General features: G+C 48.1%; 1 protein-coding gene across 2 annotated transcripts in view; it reads right to left on the reverse strand.

Moving 5' to 3' along the window:
* Positions 1 to 1,771: 1,771 nt before the first annotated feature.
* Positions 1,772 to 21,297, reverse strand: part of ADAMTS17 (ADAM metallopeptidase with thrombospondin type 1 motif 17) — a 156,729-nt gene continuing 137,203 nt past the window's right edge. For both annotated transcript variants that reach the window (XM_071568731.1, XM_071568730.1), the window contains 2 exons: positions 8,578 to 8,755; positions 1,772 to 5,953 (listed from right to left, as the gene is read on the reverse strand). In XM_071568731.1, the coding sequence (XP_071424832.1) occupies positions 5,802 to 5,953; positions 8,578 to 8,755 (330 nt within the window). In that variant the 3' untranslated portion in view covers positions 1,772 to 5,801. The remainder of the gene's footprint in view (positions 5,954 to 8,577; positions 8,756 to 21,297) is intronic.

Here is a 21,297-nt window from a genome sequence, read left to right on the forward strand (position 1 = left end):
GTTTTCACTCCACCAACAGAGCAGAGTCCTCCAACAGCAGCAAGGGGCTGATGTCAGCATAAAGTGTTTCATATTGATCCTTTGGGAAGGGAATTTCCTTCCAGGGAAAGCAGCATCTTGCCAGCTTCTGCAAGGGACCAAGCTGAGGCTGCCATGGACACCAGGACTTGCAGGAGAGTGGAGGGAGCAGGTGGAGTTGGTGGAGGCAGAAATGGCCTCCAAGATGCTCAGGAGAGATTACATTTTCCTCCTGGTACTTCTGTGCCAGAGCAACAGAGCCATCTGACCCCACCTGCCTTTAGTGATCTCGGCTGAGGTGTCTCAAATAAAAACCCAACTGAGCTCACAGGGAAGGGCAGTGGCTTGGGTAGAAGGTGGGGATTAAGAATGAGAGAAAAACAGCAAATGGCTACATGCAAAATAGGCAAACTAAGCCCACTGGATTTATAGATGAGATATTGGCACATACCAGGGACATTTCAAGCCAAATGTATGACAGCATTCCTTACACCCCTCCCACCCATTGCCATATCCCAGCTTAATGTAAAGCCTTTGGGCTTCCAAAGGCTTAGAGCTACATTTTATTGTTCAAACAGGTCAACAATTGCAATCAGATGTTGACTGCAGGCAATGCACAGCCACGAGGATGTGTTAATGCACAGCCCCACTCGATGGGCTCCTCCCCTGCCCTGGACGGCCCCGGGGGTGAGGGCAGCGGGCTGGGGTCTCCTTGGGCTGCCCCGGAAAACCAGGGAGCTCATCCATGCTGGGCCATGGCACAGGGGCCAGAGGGAGATCAGTGAATGAGCCCCATCATTAAAGACAGAATAAACTCCATTTCTGGCAGTGACTCTGGGAGGAGGACTCTCATCATCTGTGCTTTGGGTGGTTATAAAAGCACAGAATCGTTTAGGTTGGAGAAGACCTTCAAGCTCATCGAGCCCAGCCCTTAACCCAGCACTGCCAAGTCCACCACTCAGCCACATTCCTGAGGTTTTAAGGCTGCTTGAGAAAGATGCTGCTCCCATCTCCAAGAAATGTCCTTTTAACAAGGATGGAGCTGGACTGGGATACAGACAATGGCATCTTTGGGATGGAAGAGGATCCTCCAGGTGTATCTGTGTGCCCCTGCCTACACAAACCATCACTGAGTGGATCTTCCAGGTGTATCTGTGTGCCCCTGCCTGCACAAACCATCACTGAGTGGCTCCTCCAGGTGTATCTGTGTGCTCCTGCCTGCACAAACCATCACTGAGTGGCTCCTCCAGGTGTATCTGTGTGCTCCTGCCTGCACAAACCATCACTGAGTGGCTCCTCCAGGTGTATCTGTGTGCTCCTGCCTGCACAAACCATCACTGAGTGGCTCCTCCAGGTGTATCTGTGTGCTCCTGCCTGCACAAACCATCACTGAGTGGCTCCTCCAGGTGTATCTGTGTGCTCCTGCCTGCACAAACCATCACTATCATGCTGGGGGAGTTCAACAGTGCAAAGATTCTGGGCTAGTGCCTCCAACAAAGACACCCAAAGCACTTGGCACTGAGTAATTCTGTTTATTCACACCAGGGATTGTGCAGCCAGGCCAGGCCACGCAGGGACCTTCCCAGGGGATGGGACAGCTCTGCTCCAGAATTCCCACATGCTCAGCACCGTCCCTTAGCAGGTGGTGCCTGTGGAGCTGCTCCCACTGCACACACAGTGAGGTGCTGCCTCCTCCACTCCTGCACAGGTGGAAAACATCCCTTCCCAAACATCCCTTCCCACTCAACCCTTCCCAAACATCCCTTCCCAAAAGCACTTGCCAATGTCCCTGTGCCCAGGCAGGAGCTCCAGGCTCCCCACAGCCAGCCCAGGCACACACAGGGACAGTCAAACACAGCCTGGCCTGCTGTTTCCACACAGGGATTTTCTGCTCTTGTGTCACTGACCACAGACCTTGCAAGGCACTATTCAGGTATGAACATCCCTGTGCTTTATTTTGCAACCTGACCAGGACAAGGCCCAGCACTTCTTGATTTGTCAGCACACTGAGAACTCAGAGATGCCAGAATTTTCCTCTGCCAGATGACCTTTTACACTGAGCACAGCTATTGAAGCTTTAACCAAATCCCAGTCTCAGTCCAGTATCAGACAGATGCACAATGTACCACTTACAGCTTCACTCCTTTCTCTTCATTTCCACGCAGTTTGGTTTGTTTTGTAGTTTTGTTTCAAGTCCAGAAACCTTATTAAAGTTGTTATGGAAAAAATAAATTTATTATTCAACATACTCAATTTGTTCAAAATGGAATGATCCTCTTTTCTTTTTCTTTTTTTTTGGCTTTCATCTACAACTGGTTCCATTCAGTTTGACTGTTTTTACCTTTTCTATTTATAACCAGCACCAAGAAGAAAATTACCATGGATACAGTACATATGCAAATTAGCTAATGGAAAAATATATACATTTCACTCTGTAATGAGAAAACTTAAATGATATTATTGCCATGGAGAATATATCCCTGTATTATAATAAAATATCAAGCAATAATCGACTGCTAAGATTCTTTTCCACCAACAAAAAATAGCACCATACATGAGATAGTGAGAATCTACACTCAATAACACAACTGTGCAACTAGAAATGTACAGTACTTTAGTAACAGCACAGAGTCTTGTTTACAATATGGAAATACCACCACTGTGATCAAAAGAGCACCAATCTCTTACCAACAACTAAAAAAAATATTGCCATAGATACACTGAAACAAACAGCTTTGCTTTTCACCAGAATGTGGTAACTGAGGGCAGAGCAGAGCTGTGAATTCAGAGGAAAGCTCCTATAAAATGGGATAAAACAGAAGGGCAGGAGTATTGGACAGAATGAAGTTCTTTTGTTATTGTTATTTTTCTGGCTGTTGTAAGATGGGAAGGTCGTCATCATGTGAAGTAAGAGAATGGAATGAACTGGAGCTGTGTTGTGCCATCAGTTTGTAATTAATGTTGGGTTTTGATGAGAAAAAAATAAAAGGTTGATGCATGCTAATCTGTTGGCTGTGAGAGCAAGGGAGGTGGGTTTTTTCAGTGCTCAGACAGTCGAAAAAATTCCTTGTAAATTGGTGTTTCCTCAGGTAGGACCTAAAACTTGGACCCAAATGTCCTTGGGGTCCCCAACCAGGAGACTGGGACAGGCCACAGGTCTAACCAGCTGTGTCTCCTGTTCTGGGCAGTGGTCAGAAGTGAATTACTCCTGAAAAACATGAGAACTAAACTCTTTCCTCTCCTCTGCACCTCTCCAGGAGCCAACCAGAGAGGGTGACAGAGCAGCACCAGAAGGAAAATGTTCCCTGCTGTTTAAAAGCACCTTTGACTCCCAGTAATGGTAAATGAACAGGTTATTCTGCCAAGATAAGAGAGAAACCCAATGGCAGATCCATCACCAGCCCAACCTGAGTGTTTCTAATGCCAAAAATGTTCAGTGAGGGGGTGGCATTCACTGGGCTGGGCCATTTCATGGGCAAATGTTGCCCATTGGGGGAGAAACAGCAAACTCCAAACCAGTGAGGGATGTCAAGGGGCCCAGAAGTGGCTGTGGTGGCAGCAAGGACAGGCCCCAAAGGGGAAAACACACCAATATAAACCAGATCATCTGGGCTCTGATCTCTTGGAACTTTCTCATTAGCAGTTCTTCTACCTGCTCATTTCCTAAATGAACACCACTGTGGTACTGCCTGAATCTCCCCTGTCACCCCTGCCAGCAATATTTTCCACTGATTTCTTGCTAAGTAGTTACACAACCTCTGTGTTTGGGTGACAGGATGAGAATAACAGAAAAAGTAGGTCTGATCCTGATTGTAAGTTGGCCAAAAAACCATCCAGTATAACAAAAACCAATCTGGAATCATTTCCCTGACAGAGAAAATCATCTGAGGCGTTGGAAAGCAGATTTGTTTGAGACAGGCACTTGAGAAAGAAGGGTGTGCCAGTGTGCCCTTGTGCATGAGGCCAGCCCTGGGGTGCTCACACTCATCTGCACCAACAGGCAGAAAGGCAAATGTGAAGCTCACACAGTGTTGGCCCATGATGAAAATTATCCCTCCTGTGCCTGGAAAATTCAGCCCTTAATAAAATGCTATTGGGTTATTCAATGAGGTCCTGGATATGGAAAGGGTGGTAGTAAGGAAGAAAAAGTTGCTTTAGAGATCTGTTGGGCACTAAGAGTCTTTCTCCCTCCTTGCACTGACAAAAAGAGGCTACAAAGGCCACCTGGGGCCAGGTGTGAGCTGAAGGCACCTGGCCCAGGGCTGGGGAGTGCCTGGGCTTGGTCTGGCCTCAGCCCAAGAGAAACAGTCACAGGTGGCTCCAGAGAGAGGACAAAGCTGCAGGTACCCAAAGGGCTCTGCTCCTGCCACCAGGAGAGGGCTGGGACTGCCCCATTGCCCCTCTGGCCTTGGCCCCTGGCATGGGAAATGATCCTTGTTGGAGCAAGGTGTGACAGGGAGACACTGATCTGTGTGACAAGGAGGGGACAGCCCCGGGCAGAGCTCCTGCTTCAAGTCTCACATGGCAGAGAGGAGTCTGGTTTAAAGTGCAGAGACATGGAAGAGGGTCTGGTGTGTGCAGCACCTACCAGGGCTCTGACAGCACCACAGCAGGGAGACAGGGAGCACTCAAACCTCCCAGTAAATCCCCAGCCCTTACTGGGAGCAATGAAGTCTGAGCCTTTGGGCTTCCTCAAGCTCCAGATCACACTGTTAATGTCTTGTAGCCCTGACTCCTTCGGACTCAAAGGGCTCCATAACTCAGCTGTGGACAAGGGCCCAGGGACAGGAGACACCTGCCCTGCTCTCCACTACATCCTGTTCACAAAGCTTGTTCCAAATCCAGTTTCTGTTCCAACCCTATCCAGTTTCACAGTCCTCATAAAACCAGGTCTCATTATCTGATTGACTTCTAATTGATGGAGATTAGGCCAAGCAATCCCTCACTGAGCTCTACTGGATGAAGTGATTTCTGGCTTCTCCCATCTCATGTAAATGGTTCTTGCTTAAAAAAAACTATCTACAGCTGTCAAAAAGCTTCTATTTCATTAAGCCCAGAGAAAAATTAGGCTTCATAAAAGAAACTCTATTATTCTGGGGAAAAGAGAGAGAGAGAGGGTTGTTTTTTAAAATTAGAAAGAAAAGCAGTCCCTGTTAGTGGCTCTAAAAATATGACTTGGAATGTTGGATATAATTATACTGAGTTTTCTGTAGGAATTTCAGAGATGTCCATTCTCTGCTCTCAGTTTTTAACAAGCTTTTACAGCAAACCCTCTCTTTAAATTAAGCCTTTTGTTTATGTGTGTCCCTCCAAGCCCACTCTACAGTGGGAGTTGAGAACATCAGATGAAAGCCAAGATTAAAAGATTAAGTAATGTCTGTACCTTTGCTGAATTCCTTTGCCAGAGGCCCTCCCTCCATGGAGGTGCCATAACCTTATCCGATGGGATCACTTTGCAACTCTTGTCCTTTCCTTTAATGGTAACAAGCCATCCAGTGGCTGGTGATTTAATATATTAAAGTAAAAAGCATTAATGAAAGATGTGAGGATGTCAGAACACTCTGCAACGATTGGCTCCTTGAGATGACCCTCTCTGGCTGGTTGTTTGCAGGTGGATGAGCAGGTTACTTTGGTATCCAGTCTGTGGGGTTGGTTTCAAGTCTCACTAAGTTTGCTTTGGGATCCACCACGTTGTAGCAACTCGTGAAGTTCCAGTTCTCAGCCCTACCAGTCCGTGACTCACACACAAACAGCTGGAACACCCTCAAAGTGGCACAGGGTCATTAGCTCTTCTGCTGCATCTTGTTTGCATAGAAGTCCCTGCAGGTCTGGCAGCAGCGCTGGTACCACCTCATGTCCTGGCACAGGTTCTTCTCCCGGATCACGCGGCAGTACACGGTCCACTGGTCACCTGTGCACTTGTATGTGAGGGCAGCTTGGGGCACAAACAGAGCACACACGGGCACGTCAGGAGGGGACAGCACTGCAGGTGGCACCAGATGAGGGACAGAGGGCACACAGAGGGCACAGCAGTGCAGGTGGCACCAGATGAGGGGCAGAGGGCACACAGAGGGCACAGCAGTGCAGGTGGCACCAGATGAGGGACAGAGGGCACACAGAGGGGACAGCAGTGCAGGTGGCACCAGATGAGGGACAGAGGGCACACAGAGGGGACAGCAGTGCAGGTGGCACCAGATGAGGGACAGAGGGCACACAGAGGGGACAGCAGTGCAGGTGGCACCAGATGAGGGACAGAGGGCACACAGAGGGGACAGCAGTGCAGGTGGCCCCAGATGAGGGACAGAGGGCACACAGAGGGCACAGCAGTGCAGGTGGCACCAAATGAGGGACAGAGGGCACACAGAGGGCACAGCAGTGTAGATGGCACCAGAACCTGCCCCTGAGGGACAGAGGGCACACAGAGGGCCCAGCACTGCTGTTCTTGTTGCTCAAGGGTCCTGGAAGGGCTGCCCTCCTTCCTTGGACATGACTGGGGAGTGCGAACATCCCCAGGCTGCACCTGGTTTGTCTCAGTGACAAACAGGCCTGGAGGAACAACATGACTGAAGCCTCAGCCCAGATTTAAGCCCATGAGCTCCTCCCAGCACTCACTGGGGAGTGTGTGGTGGTGCTGAATAAATTACATCTCTTGGGTGAATATCTGAGACACACCTTATGGATCTGAGCTGAGACTTTATGTAACAGACACTGAGACACAAAACAAGGATAGGACTAAAATTTTAGAGGTCCAAGGTCCCTCAGAGGTTGGGAAGGAAGACAGGAAGTATGGGAAGAAGTGACATGGCTCAGGTGCCTGAGGGACAGGACTAACCCCTCTGGGGACAGATGTGAGTCAGGTGAGGTGAACTCCACACTTAAACACTTCTGCAATTGTCACCCAGGATGAACACTCTTCTGGAGTGGGGACAAGGCAGCATGGCTTTTTTAGACTACTGGATTTTTTTTTCTGTGTAATTTTTTTTGGTGATGTTTCCACTGCAGAAAACGGAAAATTCTGCTTAAAGATAATCCAATTAGAATTGTTTATAAGCAAGAAGAGCAAAACACTCAGTGGTATATCTTTCTGCTAATATCAAATATCATTGTTTCTGGCCCTGGTGATTCCCAGCCTGGTTTAGAAACAAAAGCATCCCAAATTACTTGCAGATTACTTTCAGCAGGGGCTGGAGCCTCCTCAGTCTTCTAAACATGTGAGCATTTTATTGCTTTGTCCTCAAACGTGAATTAGGATGGATTTCTTGTCTCATCAGTGCATCAAGGGCTTACTTCTCAAATGAAATGGTTTTTTTCCACTGTGTTCTTAGTGCTAAAATATCTGGGAAGTACTCTCTTATGTCCTTCACCAAAAGAGGTTTAGAAGCCCCTCAGTGTGACTGAATTTGCAAGCATGAAAATTCCCGTTTTCTTTGAAACATCTGGGAAACTTTTTCAGTTCAGAAGCTTCGAGTCCAGTCCCAGTTTAAGTGTTAATTAACACTGGACAGCTGTTAGAAAATGTTCTGTATTATTTAGCAGCCCCGTGTTTTCCTGTGTCTTAGAGGCTTCTCAGACAACCAGACAGCTCAGCTGTGAGGGAAGAGGTTGTTCTTTCTGGTAAGTTCTTAGAGCATTGTTTACAACCCAGCTCTTGTATTGAAATGTGACAGGAGGCACCAAAGAGGCTGTGTCAGTGTAGCTGGTTCCCTAATTTAGCTTCATCTTATTGGTGATGATGTGTGGAATGTCAAGAAACCAACTTGGTTCTTGGAGCTGCAGCTGAACACACAGGGAAGGAGTTTGGCAAGATGTATTTTTAGTATAATTATATTTTTATCCCCTTCTAAACTGAGCAAATATGATGTGGAATATAATGGGATTCTCATAAATTTGTATTAACAGAGGCATTCTTAACTAGTGACACTCTTTAAATACAGTGCTAAGGTGTCTGAGGAAACAGATGGCTCATCACCATATTCCCATCTCAGCCCCAGGGGATGCAGGAAGGTGAGGAGAAGGACAGTGACACAAAATCAAAGGGTTCACAGGAAGAGGCTGGATGCTCTCTTGCCTCCCTGGGCAAATCAATTCATCAAATCACATTCCCATGGCAGCAAATGAAAGGCATAAAACCCAAACAGTGATGCTCTGCTTGTCAAGGTCATGCACTTTTCCTGGGACACAGATGAATAAATGATCACACTCCCTGCAGCACAGGCAGGTGTGGTGTTTGTGATGGGGAAAGATACACCTATCAACTCCCTCATCTCTGTGACCAATCAATGAATCAGTCAATCAGTCTATCAATCAATCAGTGACCATTTGTGTGCTCCTGTTGCTCTCTCTCAGCTCTACCCAGTGCTGAATGTTCGTTGGGCAAAGTCTAAGGCAGGGATTTGGCAAGTCCTATCCACACCAGACCTTTAGTCTGGAGTCTGACTGGAGGTGCCCACTGCTACTTCCTGGGCAGTCTCTGCAGCCCCACTTGTCCCACCCTGGGCTGTGCCCTGCCCTCGCAGGTGGCACCTCCCTCCCCCCCCCACCCCCGGGGCCCCGACTCACCGAGCCTGGGCGAGGTGATGGTGTTGACGTTGATCTTCTCGTTGCAGACCTGCTGGTGGCACTGCCTGTAGGCTGCTGGCTTGGCCAGCGCGGGGCACTCGCTGCCGTGGCGCCCCGTGACCCTGTGCATGCACTGCACCACCCGCGACTGCAGCCCCTTCCCGCAGGTGGAGGAGCACTGCGGAGAGAGCACACTGAGACACGGCCCGGCAGGGGCTGCACAGCACCCACACCGGCACAGGGTCACTGTGCCACCCAGGGACACACCCTGCCACCCAGGGACACACTGTGCCACCCAGGGACATGGCCCAGCAGGGGCTGCACAGCACCCACACCGGCACAGCGTCACTGTGCCACCCAGGGACACACCCTGCCACCCAGGGACACACTGTGCCACCCAGGGACATGGCCCGGCAGGGGCTGCACAGCACCCACACCGGCACAGGGTCACTGTGCCACCCAGGGACACACCCTGCCACCCAGGGACATGGCCCAGCAGGGGCTGCACAGCACCCACACTGGCACAGCATCACTGTGCCACCCAGGGACACACCCTGCCACCCAGGGACACACTGTGCCACCCAGGGACATGGCCCAGCAGGGGCTGCACAGCACCCACACCGGCACAGCCACTGCCAGGGATGGCCCAGCCCAGCTATGGTGCTGAGGGCTCAGCACAGGGTCACTGTGCCACCCAGGGACACGGCCCAGTAGAGGTGGCTGCACAGCACCCACACCGGCACAGCCACTGCCAGGGATGGCCCAGCTGTGGGGCTGAGGGCTCAGCACAGGGTCACTGTACCACCCAGGGACATGGCCCGGCAGGGGTTGCACAGCACCCACACCGGCACAGCCACTGCCAGGAATGGCCCAGCCCAGCTCTGGTGCTGAGGGCTCAGCACAGGGTCACTGTGCCACCCAGGGACCCCTCCCAGGGCTGCTGTGTCTGTCCGTGGTGCTCTGGCACCCTCAGGAGTGCTGTGAGTGGGGACACTCTGGGGCACAGGGAAGGGAGGGGCTGTCCTTCTGTCTGGACTTGCTCTGAGTCCCTCTGCTCTGGCTGTCCCAGCCATGAAGAGGCAAAGCTGGAAAATGCACACTCCTTAACTGTGGACCAGCAGCTTCCAGCTCCCTCTCCACGTGGGTCCCACTGGGACTGGCTGGCCTGGTTTAAAAGCCCTCTGCAAGACCTGGATGGTCTAACAAAGCTTTCTCCACAGACACCATGACCATGGCAGGCACTGGCACAGGATAAATCCCAGGATCACAGCAGAGGCTGGCACTCCTGCATGCCCTCACCTTGGAGAAGCTGTTCCAGACAGGACAGAACCCACCAGGTATTGCAGCACCCACTCTGCTCTATCCCTGCTGTCTGGCACTTGTCTGTCCTCCTGGGAGCAATTGCAAATTGTCCTCAGGAGTTTGAGCTGCCATTAGCCAGGAGGCCCAGGCTGTTGATATGCTGTCTTTGTTGTCCTACAATGGGAGTCCCTCCCTCCCTCTCCCTCCCTCTTCCCCTGGCCGAGGGTTGTGATTTACAATGTCCTACTTGCACGCTGTTCAGTTTTAATAAAGCAAACACAGTGAGCACAGGGAGGTGCACCAGCTGGAGTTAATAAAAGAACCTTGTATTTAACATAAAGGAACAATGGGTTGCAGGACTTGGGGAAGATTCCTGTTCCTGCTAAAGCCACACACAAGCAAATGATGGGGGAGAGGAGGAGGTGAGCTAAAACTCAGGAAGTATCTGTAGGATCATGTGAAAAAGATAATTTTTTTCTGTTCTCTGCTGTTTCTGATGCAAGTCAGGACATTGGAGCTTTCTCCCTGAAAAAACCATCACCTTGGAGTGGTAATTCTCAAGAAGAGAAGGCCAAACATTGAGGAGGCTCAGAGGATGAGCATGCAGCCCTTCCCCTTCTCCCTTCCATGGGGTGAACACTGCAAAGCTGTGGTCACTTTGTCCTGGAACTACTCCAAGAAAGCCCTGCTGCTCCCCAAAGCCCACCTGACACAGCAGCAGAGCTCTGCCCTGGCTGCAGCACAGGGAGCTGTTCCCTGAGATCAACAGGACCATTTGGAGCAGAGCTGGTGGAGTCCTGCCTCAGACAGCCCAGTGGGAAACACATTTCCAGGAGCTGAACAATGTATTTCTGAGGAGGAGGAACAGCAAAGCCTGTTGGCAAAATAACAGACTCTTCATGTCATTGTCTTCTTCAGTCACTCACATTAATGATGGTTTATTAAACAGGTTTCTTATACTTGGTGCACTCACCAAATCTGTGTTTGCTCTTCTCTTGATGTCCCCCCATGTTCCACTGCTCTTTATTCCTATTCTTCCTCCCTGTGCCTTTCTCTAGGACTGAATTTCTGCATTTGGAACAATCTCTGGCTCAGATCCTTTCTGGATTTTGCCATGGAGTCATCCTGGGGTGCAGCTTTACCTCCCCATTTCCAGCTATGCAGGCCCCTCCAGGACCTGGAATTTTTGTATTCTGAGGGCAGCTGTTGTGCTATATTAACATTTTACATGTATTTTGGAACTACTTTTAAAAAATAGAAATAATTGGGGGGGGGGTGTCCCCCTTTACAATCATCTTATTTCAATTTATGGTCAACGAGTTTATGACAGATATTTTTGCACTTAAGATTTTCAGATGTTGGATTTACACAAAAATGTGGTCACTGTCTAAAAGCATCACTGAAGTTCCTGATTTAAATCACCCCCATAACTTGAGTTTCTGCAGTGAGATCTCTGGTTTTGGGTGTCCCTCTGCTCTTGCCCAGCACTGTGTGCCCTCAGTGACTTCCAGGCACGGCCACTGGATTTAAAGGGGACAATTTTTATCCTGATAAATGCAACTATTGGGCCCTTCCACATCACTACTCAAATGCAACCTCTAATCCTCAGGATTTCAATGGCACTTTTAGTCTTCCCAGTGCTTTACTAATCTTAATCCTCCCCAAAGCCTTTGCATGGGGAGTGAGTTGTACATCATTATACAGACAGAACAGCTGTTATCACACAGGCATAAAATACCCCTGGCCAAGGGGTTCCTTCACATGACTGGAACACAGTGAGTCTGCAACCTCTGGCTTTTAAGCACTCCCTGTGCTTAACAGAGAGGGTGGGGGAGAAACAAGGCAGAAAAAGAAAGAAAACAGCATTTTTCTCATCAGGTGAATCAGGTTTTCAGATACCAACACACAAACACTCACCCACCTCTGCCTGTGTTCTGTCTCTGCATTTGTTACTCAGCAAGGAGGGCAAGAAATGAGGCTTTTTGACACTGCCAGCTCCCCTGCTCAGACAAATAACAGCAGAGTTCCTGCCCCAAGCAGTTTTATTCCTCCTCCTGGGAGACTGGGATCATCACCTATGCTATACAATTAGTTTTTCACAGCCAGGAAGACAGATTTTAACATCTTTCTTGAACTCTTTAGGGCTTGGCAGCTAAAAGAAGGTTGGACATCTGGCTTATTTTAAGATGAAATTTTCAACTCTGTACTTTTTGGATAGTCTCTTTCCCAGGAATTTCAATAGGAAATAGGAATAGATACAAAACACATACAAAGGGGGAATTGTTACTCACACTGCACTATGAAAAGAGGAGATCATTAAAAGAGGCATAAAAATCGAACTCCAACCAAACAGCAAACTCCCATAAATACCTTCCCTCCTCCTCTGGACAGCTCAGTGCATTGCTACAGCCTCTCTGTTCCCAAATGTTTACGGAGCAAGCAAATGCGCAGAACCACTCTCAGGGCTGGATTCAGTAGAGGACACCCAGCAGACACTCGTGTCCCCTGGGACTTGGACAAGGGGTGGACTGAGATGTTGCTGAGAAATAAAACAAGTGGATTTTCCTTCCACCAGGCACTGCCAGTGATTTCCCTGTCAGAAAAACGCCTGTGCAGAAGTCATGGAGTTCAACCATAATGCCCCAAAACGACAATACAGCCATTGTGAAGTGGAAATCCACCCCCAGGCAAAGATCAAAGCACTGCTCAGCACTGTAAAATAGAGGGGGTTAATGAACAGTTACAAAAAAGGGACCTAATGAGAGTCCCTGTAACAACTCCCAGTTCAAACACCGCCTGAGAAGGCAGAGGGAGGACAAAAATGCCTCAATCACGTTCTTTGGCAGTAACATGGAAGCCAGTGGGGATATCCAGGAGGAAATCAACTCACAAACTGTCAAGGCAGCAGCTGCAGTCATCAGCTTAAAGAAGATTTACTCCCTGCAAAACTCCAACCTTCAGTGCAAACTCTGATTTTTCAACTGGAATGTGATTTCCACCTTAGGATACTGATCTGAGCGCTTGCAACCCACCAAAGGTGCTGACAGATGGCTAATTGCTTTGAAAGCAAATGCCTCGGGAGAATATTAGGCATTAAAATAGAATGAATTTACAGTAAGTGCTGAGATCTGTCAGGGCCTTCATCAACTCCTGATCTACAAAAGAGACAGAGAGGGGGATGAGGAGGTTTGAACGCAGGGCAGAGCTGCTGCTGGGCAGCTCAGGAACACATCAGAGAGAGCAGTGCAAAGAACCTGAGGTTCAGTGGGGACAGAAAAGTCCAGATTTCCCCCCCAGAGGACAGGCTGTGATCCCTTCAGGACTGAATGGGAGCAGAGGCTGCTGGCAAGGCAGGGACACATTCAGGCCACACACCACCTTTACAGCTGCCACTTTTCTAACCCCCAAGGGGCAGATGTTGGCCTTTTTTTGGAAGAGCCTTGCTCTTTGCAGCAGAAGGGCAGGGCAGCCCTTCAGCCCACCCTGAGCACACTGCAGTGGTCACAAGGGACGGAGTTCAAGGTGACTGTCACAGCTCAGCTGCAGGCAAGAGGGTTTTCTTCTTTATTCATCAGTCATCTGATGTGTAAAGATACTGGTTTGTCCCCAGTTTGCTCCAAGTTGATGAAGCCAAGGATCACACTGTGGCCAAAGCTCCAACACTGGAGATCCAGCTGAGCTTTGCTGACTTCAGAGTCCAAGCATTTCAAGGCATTAGGACAGGGAAAGGGTGTTTGTTCCCTCAGGGATCTTATTTCTTGCCTCTATGGAAGTCAGAAAGAAAGCAAGACAAGTTCCTATGAATAACATTCTAACCCAGCATCTGAGATGAGTGACAAAGGTCCTGTAATTGCTCCATTCCTGAGCCCTTAATAATGTGCATGTGTGTGCTCAGGAAGCCAGTGCTGCACACACCTCAGCATCAGGCCTTTCATGAGGATCACTGATTTAAACTGCACAGTTCTAGCTGCAAAGCAGTGTGTAATCTGCTTTCATAAGCACCAGCATCATGCTAAAGAAAGAAATATCTGTCTCTTCCCTGATAAGATCTCATTAGCCCAAAGCAAACTGTAAGCTGTTTTTTCAAGCTTCCTTGTTCTTTTCCTTTTTATTTTCTTTTTGGTTCTTTTTGAACCCCAGACCTTGTAAAAGAACATATCTGGTCTTGCTTACAACAAGCTTTCCTTTGGAAACTTTTGTGAAATGACTGATTTGTTTAATTTAGCAATGCAAAAAAAAAAAAGAAAAAAGAAAGGAAAATAAAAGCAAAAAAAAGCATACCCTCCTGAGTCAGTATGGGAAGAAAATAAATTCTGGCAGCAAAGGCTCGTGGCTGATGTGACAGTATCTTAGCAGGAAAATGGCTCTGAGGGGCTCCAGGAGCTCAAGCCCCACCCTGAGTCCTGCCCCACATGGGAGCCTGAGAGAGCACCTTGGGAGCTGAAGCCCCACTGAATGCATTATCAGTTATTATTAGTCATTCAGCAGTTAATCATCAATGCTACCTCAATGCAATTTATTAAAAAAAGTAATTAAACCAAGGACTCCTTTAGGATTATTTGACTTCAGCAAGAGGCTGCTCATCTCAGTCCTGCCTGAGCATCCTCCAGACACGGAGCTACTTGGCTCTGACTCGGTGCTAATTAACACTCCATTTCATCTCTCTGCACAGGCAATCAGGGACCACCAGCAGACTGTACTAATTGCTCCTTAAAGGTGTTCTGGGAGACTGTCACCTTCATGCCTCAATAGCCATTATTAATCTCAAAAGGCTTTTGGAAAAACTGCAGAATTTCAGCAGTGCCTGCTAGGAACACACAGGGTGTGCTGGCAGGAGTCGAGGGGAAAAGCCTCTTCAGAGAGGTCCTGCAAACTTTAAATGGTGAATTATCACTGCTCATATTCTTAAAAACATGATCCCAGGCACTGTAACATCTCAGAGTAACTCAGAGAAAATGAATGCAAATATATCTGAACAGGCCTGTCTTTCATTCTTTCTTCTTTTTCACATTAAAAGAGTAAAATAATCAGGATGGAATTTCATTTCCAACCCACTGATCTTGGTGGAAGGCTTTAACTCTCCATCAAAAAAATGCACTTAATGGACAAGGCTTTTAAATAAAAATATCAAAAAGAGAAGTTACTCTTCCAGTTATGGGATCCCTGGAGGCTGTATGGAATTTGAGACAGTAACACTGTGGCAGAACGTGCTCCACTTCAAACAAAACACTGAGTGATCTGGGCTTTTTTGTGGCACATTCTCTTTACTAAGGAACCTTCAAAATAATTTGTCCTCTGGATGTTCCCAGGAGCTCCAGCAGAGACGAGCTGTGCAATGAGTTGTGAAAACAAGGAGCAGCCTTTGCCTCCAAGGCATGGGCAGGACTCGGTTTCTGCAGCCAACACTGCCCAGGGGAATGCCATGGGCAGCACTGCAGGTGGCATCTCCTCCCTTCCATGCCAGGTCTCCAGCCAGGGCTGCACTCACTGGGGATGGCTGTCAGACCAAGCCTGGGCAGAGGCTCAGGCTTGTCTTGGTTCCATCATGCAACATTTACACCTCTGCCCTCAGCTAAAGACACTGCACAGACGTGGGGACAGAGAATCAAAGAGCAAAAGGGGTGGGATTCACCTTAGAGAGCCAGCTCTGTGCAAATTAAATATATCTACTGGCTGATATACCCAGTTTGGGGCTGTCTGTTCTCATCTTTTGTGGCAAGCAGTGTTTGGAGATCAGCTCTTGGCAAGAAAGGCTGTGGTTGGCACATCAGTGGAGATGTGCCAGAGGAACAAACCACAGGGAACCACAACCAGGAGCACACCCTGGAGCAGCCCATGGGGCAGTGTGAGGGTTTAGGACATGCTGATGCTCTGGCTCCTGCTCATGTCATGACCAGGCAAACAGAGGGTTTGAATCTAAGGCTTGTTGGGTTCTCTCCTGTCCCATCCAGCTCTCTGACTTTCTGTAGAACACCAAGTGCCCAGAGGGGCCCTCAGAGCAGCTCCCAGAGGTGCAGAAGGCACAGGAGCAGCCACAAATCACAGAGCTGTTTGCTGAGGCAAAGTGAGCAAGTGGCAGGGAAGGCTCTGCAGCTCTGCTGTGCCAAGTACAGTTTGAACCACCCCCCTCCTGCAGAGTTTGCTCTCAATTCAACAAGAAAGATGATTTTCTCCAAGGTAGAAGATGAACTTAGTTAGGACCTTTATGAAGAATTAACAAGTTGTCCATAGTTTATCATGAACAGATGTTGGGTCAAGCCATGAATTTGTAATGAATGTGAGAACAAAGGGCAGTTTTGCTTCTATATTTATAACAGCTTTGAATACACCTCTCTAACCACAGCTGTCCTTGATTTACTCCTCTTATCATGTAAAGTGAATTAATCATTAAAAGTGGGGCATATAGAGGATTTTGTTGATGTTCCCAATCATTTGGAGCTTGGAAAATATGCCTTCCTGGCACTGGAAGACTGTCGAGTATTTCTGGAAAAAAACCCACCCCAAACTCCAACATGTTTCCTGGTGCACTGCAAGGTTGGGGCTTCATCTCTCAGAGAGTAAGACCTGCTGTAATCCTGCCAGAACAATTAATGTGCAATTACAAATCCTTGTTACCACCCACTGTGACGAATGACTGCTGATCTGCTGTATGAAACACCTCAGTGTCTGGCACAAAGCCAGTATTTTTCTTATAGGAAATTAGGGGTTTTTTTCCTCTGCCTATTGTTAATATTCTCCTGGGATGAGAATGCAAAGCCAGGGTTTCACAGGCTCAGCAAAATGCTGTAAAGGAACTGGCAGCTCCTGATGCTCAGGGAGGGCAGGTGGCTGTAGGTGGTTTTTCAGATGTGCTTTATCACTACTGACATTATTTGGCAACAAAACCAGTTGGATGTAACACTTTGCCAAGCTGATCCTTGCCAGTGCTTTCCAGTTTCTGGAGTGTACGACCTTTCTGAATGCACTGAAAGGTGTGCCAGGAGGGGTTATACAAGATGTGAAGTGGTGGAAGAAGATTTCTCCTCTCCTTTCCCTCCCAGCTGAAGCCCAGCTTGACGTGCCACATAATTATTTCCACCTCAGAGCACCAATCTGGGGTGGCTCCTACATAAGACCTGAAGGTTTTGCACAGTCCATCAGCTCAGCCCCTGCTGTGCATGGCCCTGGCACAATCCTGCATTAACTGAAGGGCCTGAATGAATCTGGCTTTGCTCTGACATGGCACTCACTGTGCTGAGTGAGGTCCTTGGCTGTGGCCAGGGGGGTGCAGAGAAGAATGGAAGACACTCACCCTGGATTTACATTGGGTTACCCCACATTAATACAGGCCTTGGTGCACCCAGAGCACCCTCTGGAACTGCAAAGGGAAAACATGGCAAAGCCAACAGGCCACAAAGCTTCCATGTGTCCTTCCTCTTCTAAAAACCTTTTCACTGGGCTGGGTAATATAATAGGTTAATGAGCTAAACTGTAGCCTGAGGGACAGAAGCTGCATGTTTAAACTTCCACCCACAGAGCTGAAAATGCCTCTTGTGGAAGTCTGAGCTAATGATGGAGCTTGTAAATCCACCTTCCCTGATATAACACCAGTTTAAAGGAGAATAGTAAAGAAATATAAACCCTGAACCATTCTGTGCTATTGGCTCAAAATACAGCACTTCAGTCACAGGGCAGAACCAGAGGGTGTTGGGGCATGTAAAACAGTGAGACAATGAAGTAAAACTGGAAATGAAGAAAAATCCATAAAAATATCATGAAGAATTGCTCCTGCTATATAATCTTGCCTCCTCAATTATACCCTAGAAGAGTCTAAAGCCCAAATGGAGGAAAGGAACTCAAAAAATGCAGCCTTGGCCTGCACATGGAAACCTGAGTGCTTTCACAGAACCACAAAGGCTGGAAAAGACCTTCAAGATCAAGTCCAACCTTTGACCAAACACCGCCATGCCCACAAAACCACAGCACTGAGTGCCACATCCACCTGTTTTTTGGACACTCCCAGGGATGGTGACTCCACCACTTCCCTGAGGAGCCTGTTGCAACTGAAGAAAATCCTCCTAATATCCAACCTGAACCTCCCTTGGTGCAAGTTGGGGCCATTTCTTCTGGTCCTGTTGTGTGTGGGAGAAGAGCCTGGCACCCACCTCTACACAACCTCCTTTCAGGTGGTTGTGTCAGCACTAAGGTCTCTCTGAGCCTTCCTTTCCCTGTTCCATCACTGCTGGGGCAGAAGGACAAGAAGCTGAGGACACAGTGGGAGGCTTGGGCAGCTGAAAAGCAGCCCTGGTGCTGCTCACCTTCCAGCACAAGGTTTTTGTGCCACCACCACAGGGAGCCAAACCCCCATCTCCACCCAGCAGGCCAGCAGTGCATCCCACATCATGTGGGACACGTTTTCCACGACTCCAGAGCCAAGCCTGAGTCCTGCAGCTCCTCCCAGCCCAGCCTGGGGCAGGGAATGGTGCAGAGCTGGGCTGGGAGTCCTTGCCTGGGGCAGGGAATGGTGCAGAGCTGGGCTGGGAGTCCTTGCCTGGGGCAGGGAATGGGTAGAGCTGGACTGGGAGTCCTTGCCTGGGGCAGGGAATGGGCAGAGTTGGGCTGGGAGTCCTGTCCCAGAGAGCCACCCCCAGAGCCACCCTCTGTTCACAGCCTGCCTGCATTCCTGCAGCAATGGAATCCTGCACACAGGGTCTGTCAGCAGAAATAGCATTCATCATGAAAGAATGAACTACTGTCTTGCTAAAGCATCAAGAGACACATTTTCATCGGTCTGGGAGTCTGAGGCAAGTGTTGGGAAACTGAGCAACCTGTGTTTGTTCTTTTGAGCAGCACAACTACAACAAAATGTAAAAAGGCTTCCAGCAGCAGAACATTTAACAGCTCGGGTTTCAAACAAGGAGGAACTATTTCAAAGGAGAAGGAGTGGACGAGATGTTTGTTGCTTTAAGTGAATGCAAACTGGATGTGGAATTTCCTCTTGGAAGAAAGGGCTGAATGGGAGATGGCTTGGACTTTCTTTTGCATATTGCATCATACACAAAAGAGGATGATATAATGAACTGCAATTTAAAGAATCCAGGCAACAATAAAAGAATAATTTCGGGTTAGCACCTTCAGTGGGTTTTGCTCTGTGCAATCCATCTTTCTATTTGGTTCAAAGACCTGGGGGCCAGGAAGAGTTTATTTATGAAACTTATAAAACCAATGTTGAGTTGAATGCTAAAAATAATAATTATATGCCTTTGAAATAAGGGGTTGAAAAGAGAAGTGTCAGCAGGGCAGAGGAGATGTGAGTTTAACAGCACTAGAACAAGTCTGTCTTCAGAATTACAGCACAGTCTGTTCATCCTGACATGACTTCCCAAGGTCTTCAAAGGACCTTGGTTTGGGAAATTAAGGATGAGAAGCCAAGTCACCAGGCAAGCTGTTTGCATACAAAGCATCAAAGCCCATTATTTTAATCTGTGGTAATTACCACTGTTAGTCAAATCTTGCTTCCCTGATGATTCTGAACAATAAATAACAAATGCACGAGGAATTAATTGCACAAAGTTGTTGCTTGTTCTGAGATCAATTTGTATTAATAGAAAAAGTTTCCATCTTAGTCAGCACAAAGGTCTCACAGTGATTTTTACAGGATTGGGAAAAAATGTTTTACAATGGAATTTTGCCCTGGAAGGATGAATTTTAAAGAGTTCACCATAATCTAACTGTGTGTTTCTCCTCAAAGCAAGAGCTGTTTAAGCAGGAGTTGCTGAGAGCTGTAAAGTCCCCCTAAGTCCAAGCCCTGCATTAAAGCTTCTGGATCCTCGGGATGAAAACCCTCCTCTCAGGATTTGTGAAGAATTGAATTCCACACCAAACATTTCAGCTATCTGGGTTTCTGGAACAATCCATTTTCTTCTAAGAACTGTACCTTCCCATACCCTTCTCTAGCAATCCAGTGGTGCTTCTTTACCCCTCTACTCAGAGAATAAGAATCTAATTGTGTGACCCAAGTGTTCAGTCAGAATTAACCAACATGTCTAGAATTTAAATGCTCATTCTAACCCAAATCTAAGTCCAAGAACATCCTGCTGGACTCACACACAGGGTGAAATTCCTGGGAAGCAGAGCCCTGGCCCCAGCTCCCTGCAGACAGGAGAAGGACACACATGCAGCACATAAAAGCTTTTGTGCCCTCCTGCACAGGGAAGATCCTGATCCTGAGTTTAGAAGCACAACTAACAGGTGATTTAATGTCTGCCCTGCTCACGTGCAGACATTAAATCCATCAACCACCCAATCACTGTGACCAAGGCACAATTGCAGCCCTCCCAGCAGAGAGCCAAGGTCCTTATCAGATTGGAACCACTCACACAGCACTGAGCTTCCAATCCATGCAATCACTGAATACACAATTATTTCATATTCCTCCCTACAAAGAGAATCCAGGTCAATTTTCGTGCCAAAATGCTTTAAAATTCCACAAATAAATAACTAAATAAATAATGTTATTTCACCTGCTAGCACAAGGGGACTGTTTGTTTTGGCCAGCTTGCAGGGGCTCTGGGTGCCAGGTTATGAATAAAATAATGTTCAATGCTCTAAACAACTTGTGATAGAAATTCCTGGCTCAGCAGAACCACAAACACTTGGTATGTGGCAGGTTCTTCCTGCATTCTCCAGCACTGACACCACTAAATCCATCTATGGCAAGGTATATACATAAATAATTGCAATTCCTACAAAAAATGCAACCACAGATAAGCCAGTTTGCCCATCCTGGGCCTCTGCTTCCCTGGATTTTGCCTGCTGGAGTTTGGGTGCTTGGAAAGCCAAGTGCAACTACTGTATCCCAGTGGGTCCTGCACATGCCACACATTCCAGAACTCAGAGCAGGCTTTCTCTTTGAAGAGCAGTGCAGTTAGAAAGGTAAGATAAAACCAAATGGAATACAATATTCCTGGGAAATTCAGGTTCTGAATGCAGACACCAAGTCAGTAATGTAAAGGATGCTTTAGGAACAGCCCAGACAGGGAGTGAGCTCCTTCCCAAGCACAACCATGTCCTGCTGTCAGAGCAGAGTGCGAAGACAGAGCAGGCTCTGCTCTGGTTTAACCCACTGCATTCAGGGATTGATGCCACTGATGGCACCAATGGTTTTGGCTCTGCCTTTAAACTCATGGCTGTCTTTCATTTCAGGTCTAGGACAGGACTGGACTCTGCTGTGTAGGTCCCAGCCTGGCCTGAAGTTCAGCTGCACAGCTCCAGTCTTGCCCCTGTGGCAATAGAGTGTATTGTCTGGCTCTGCACACAGGACCTGCCCAGGGGAGAGGAGGGAATCCAGTTGGGAGTGCACTTAGGTCCCCCCTGGCCCTGGGGGAGGCTCCCTGTGCCTGCCCCCAGCAGTGTCCAGCTTAACCACACTTCTCCCAA

This window comes from Pithys albifrons, chromosome 13 (genome assembly GCF_047495875.1).
Source record: "Pithys albifrons albifrons isolate INPA30051 chromosome 13, PitAlb_v1, whole genome shotgun sequence".
Lineage (NCBI taxonomy): Eukaryota > Metazoa > Chordata > Aves > Passeriformes > Thamnophilidae > Pithys > Pithys albifrons.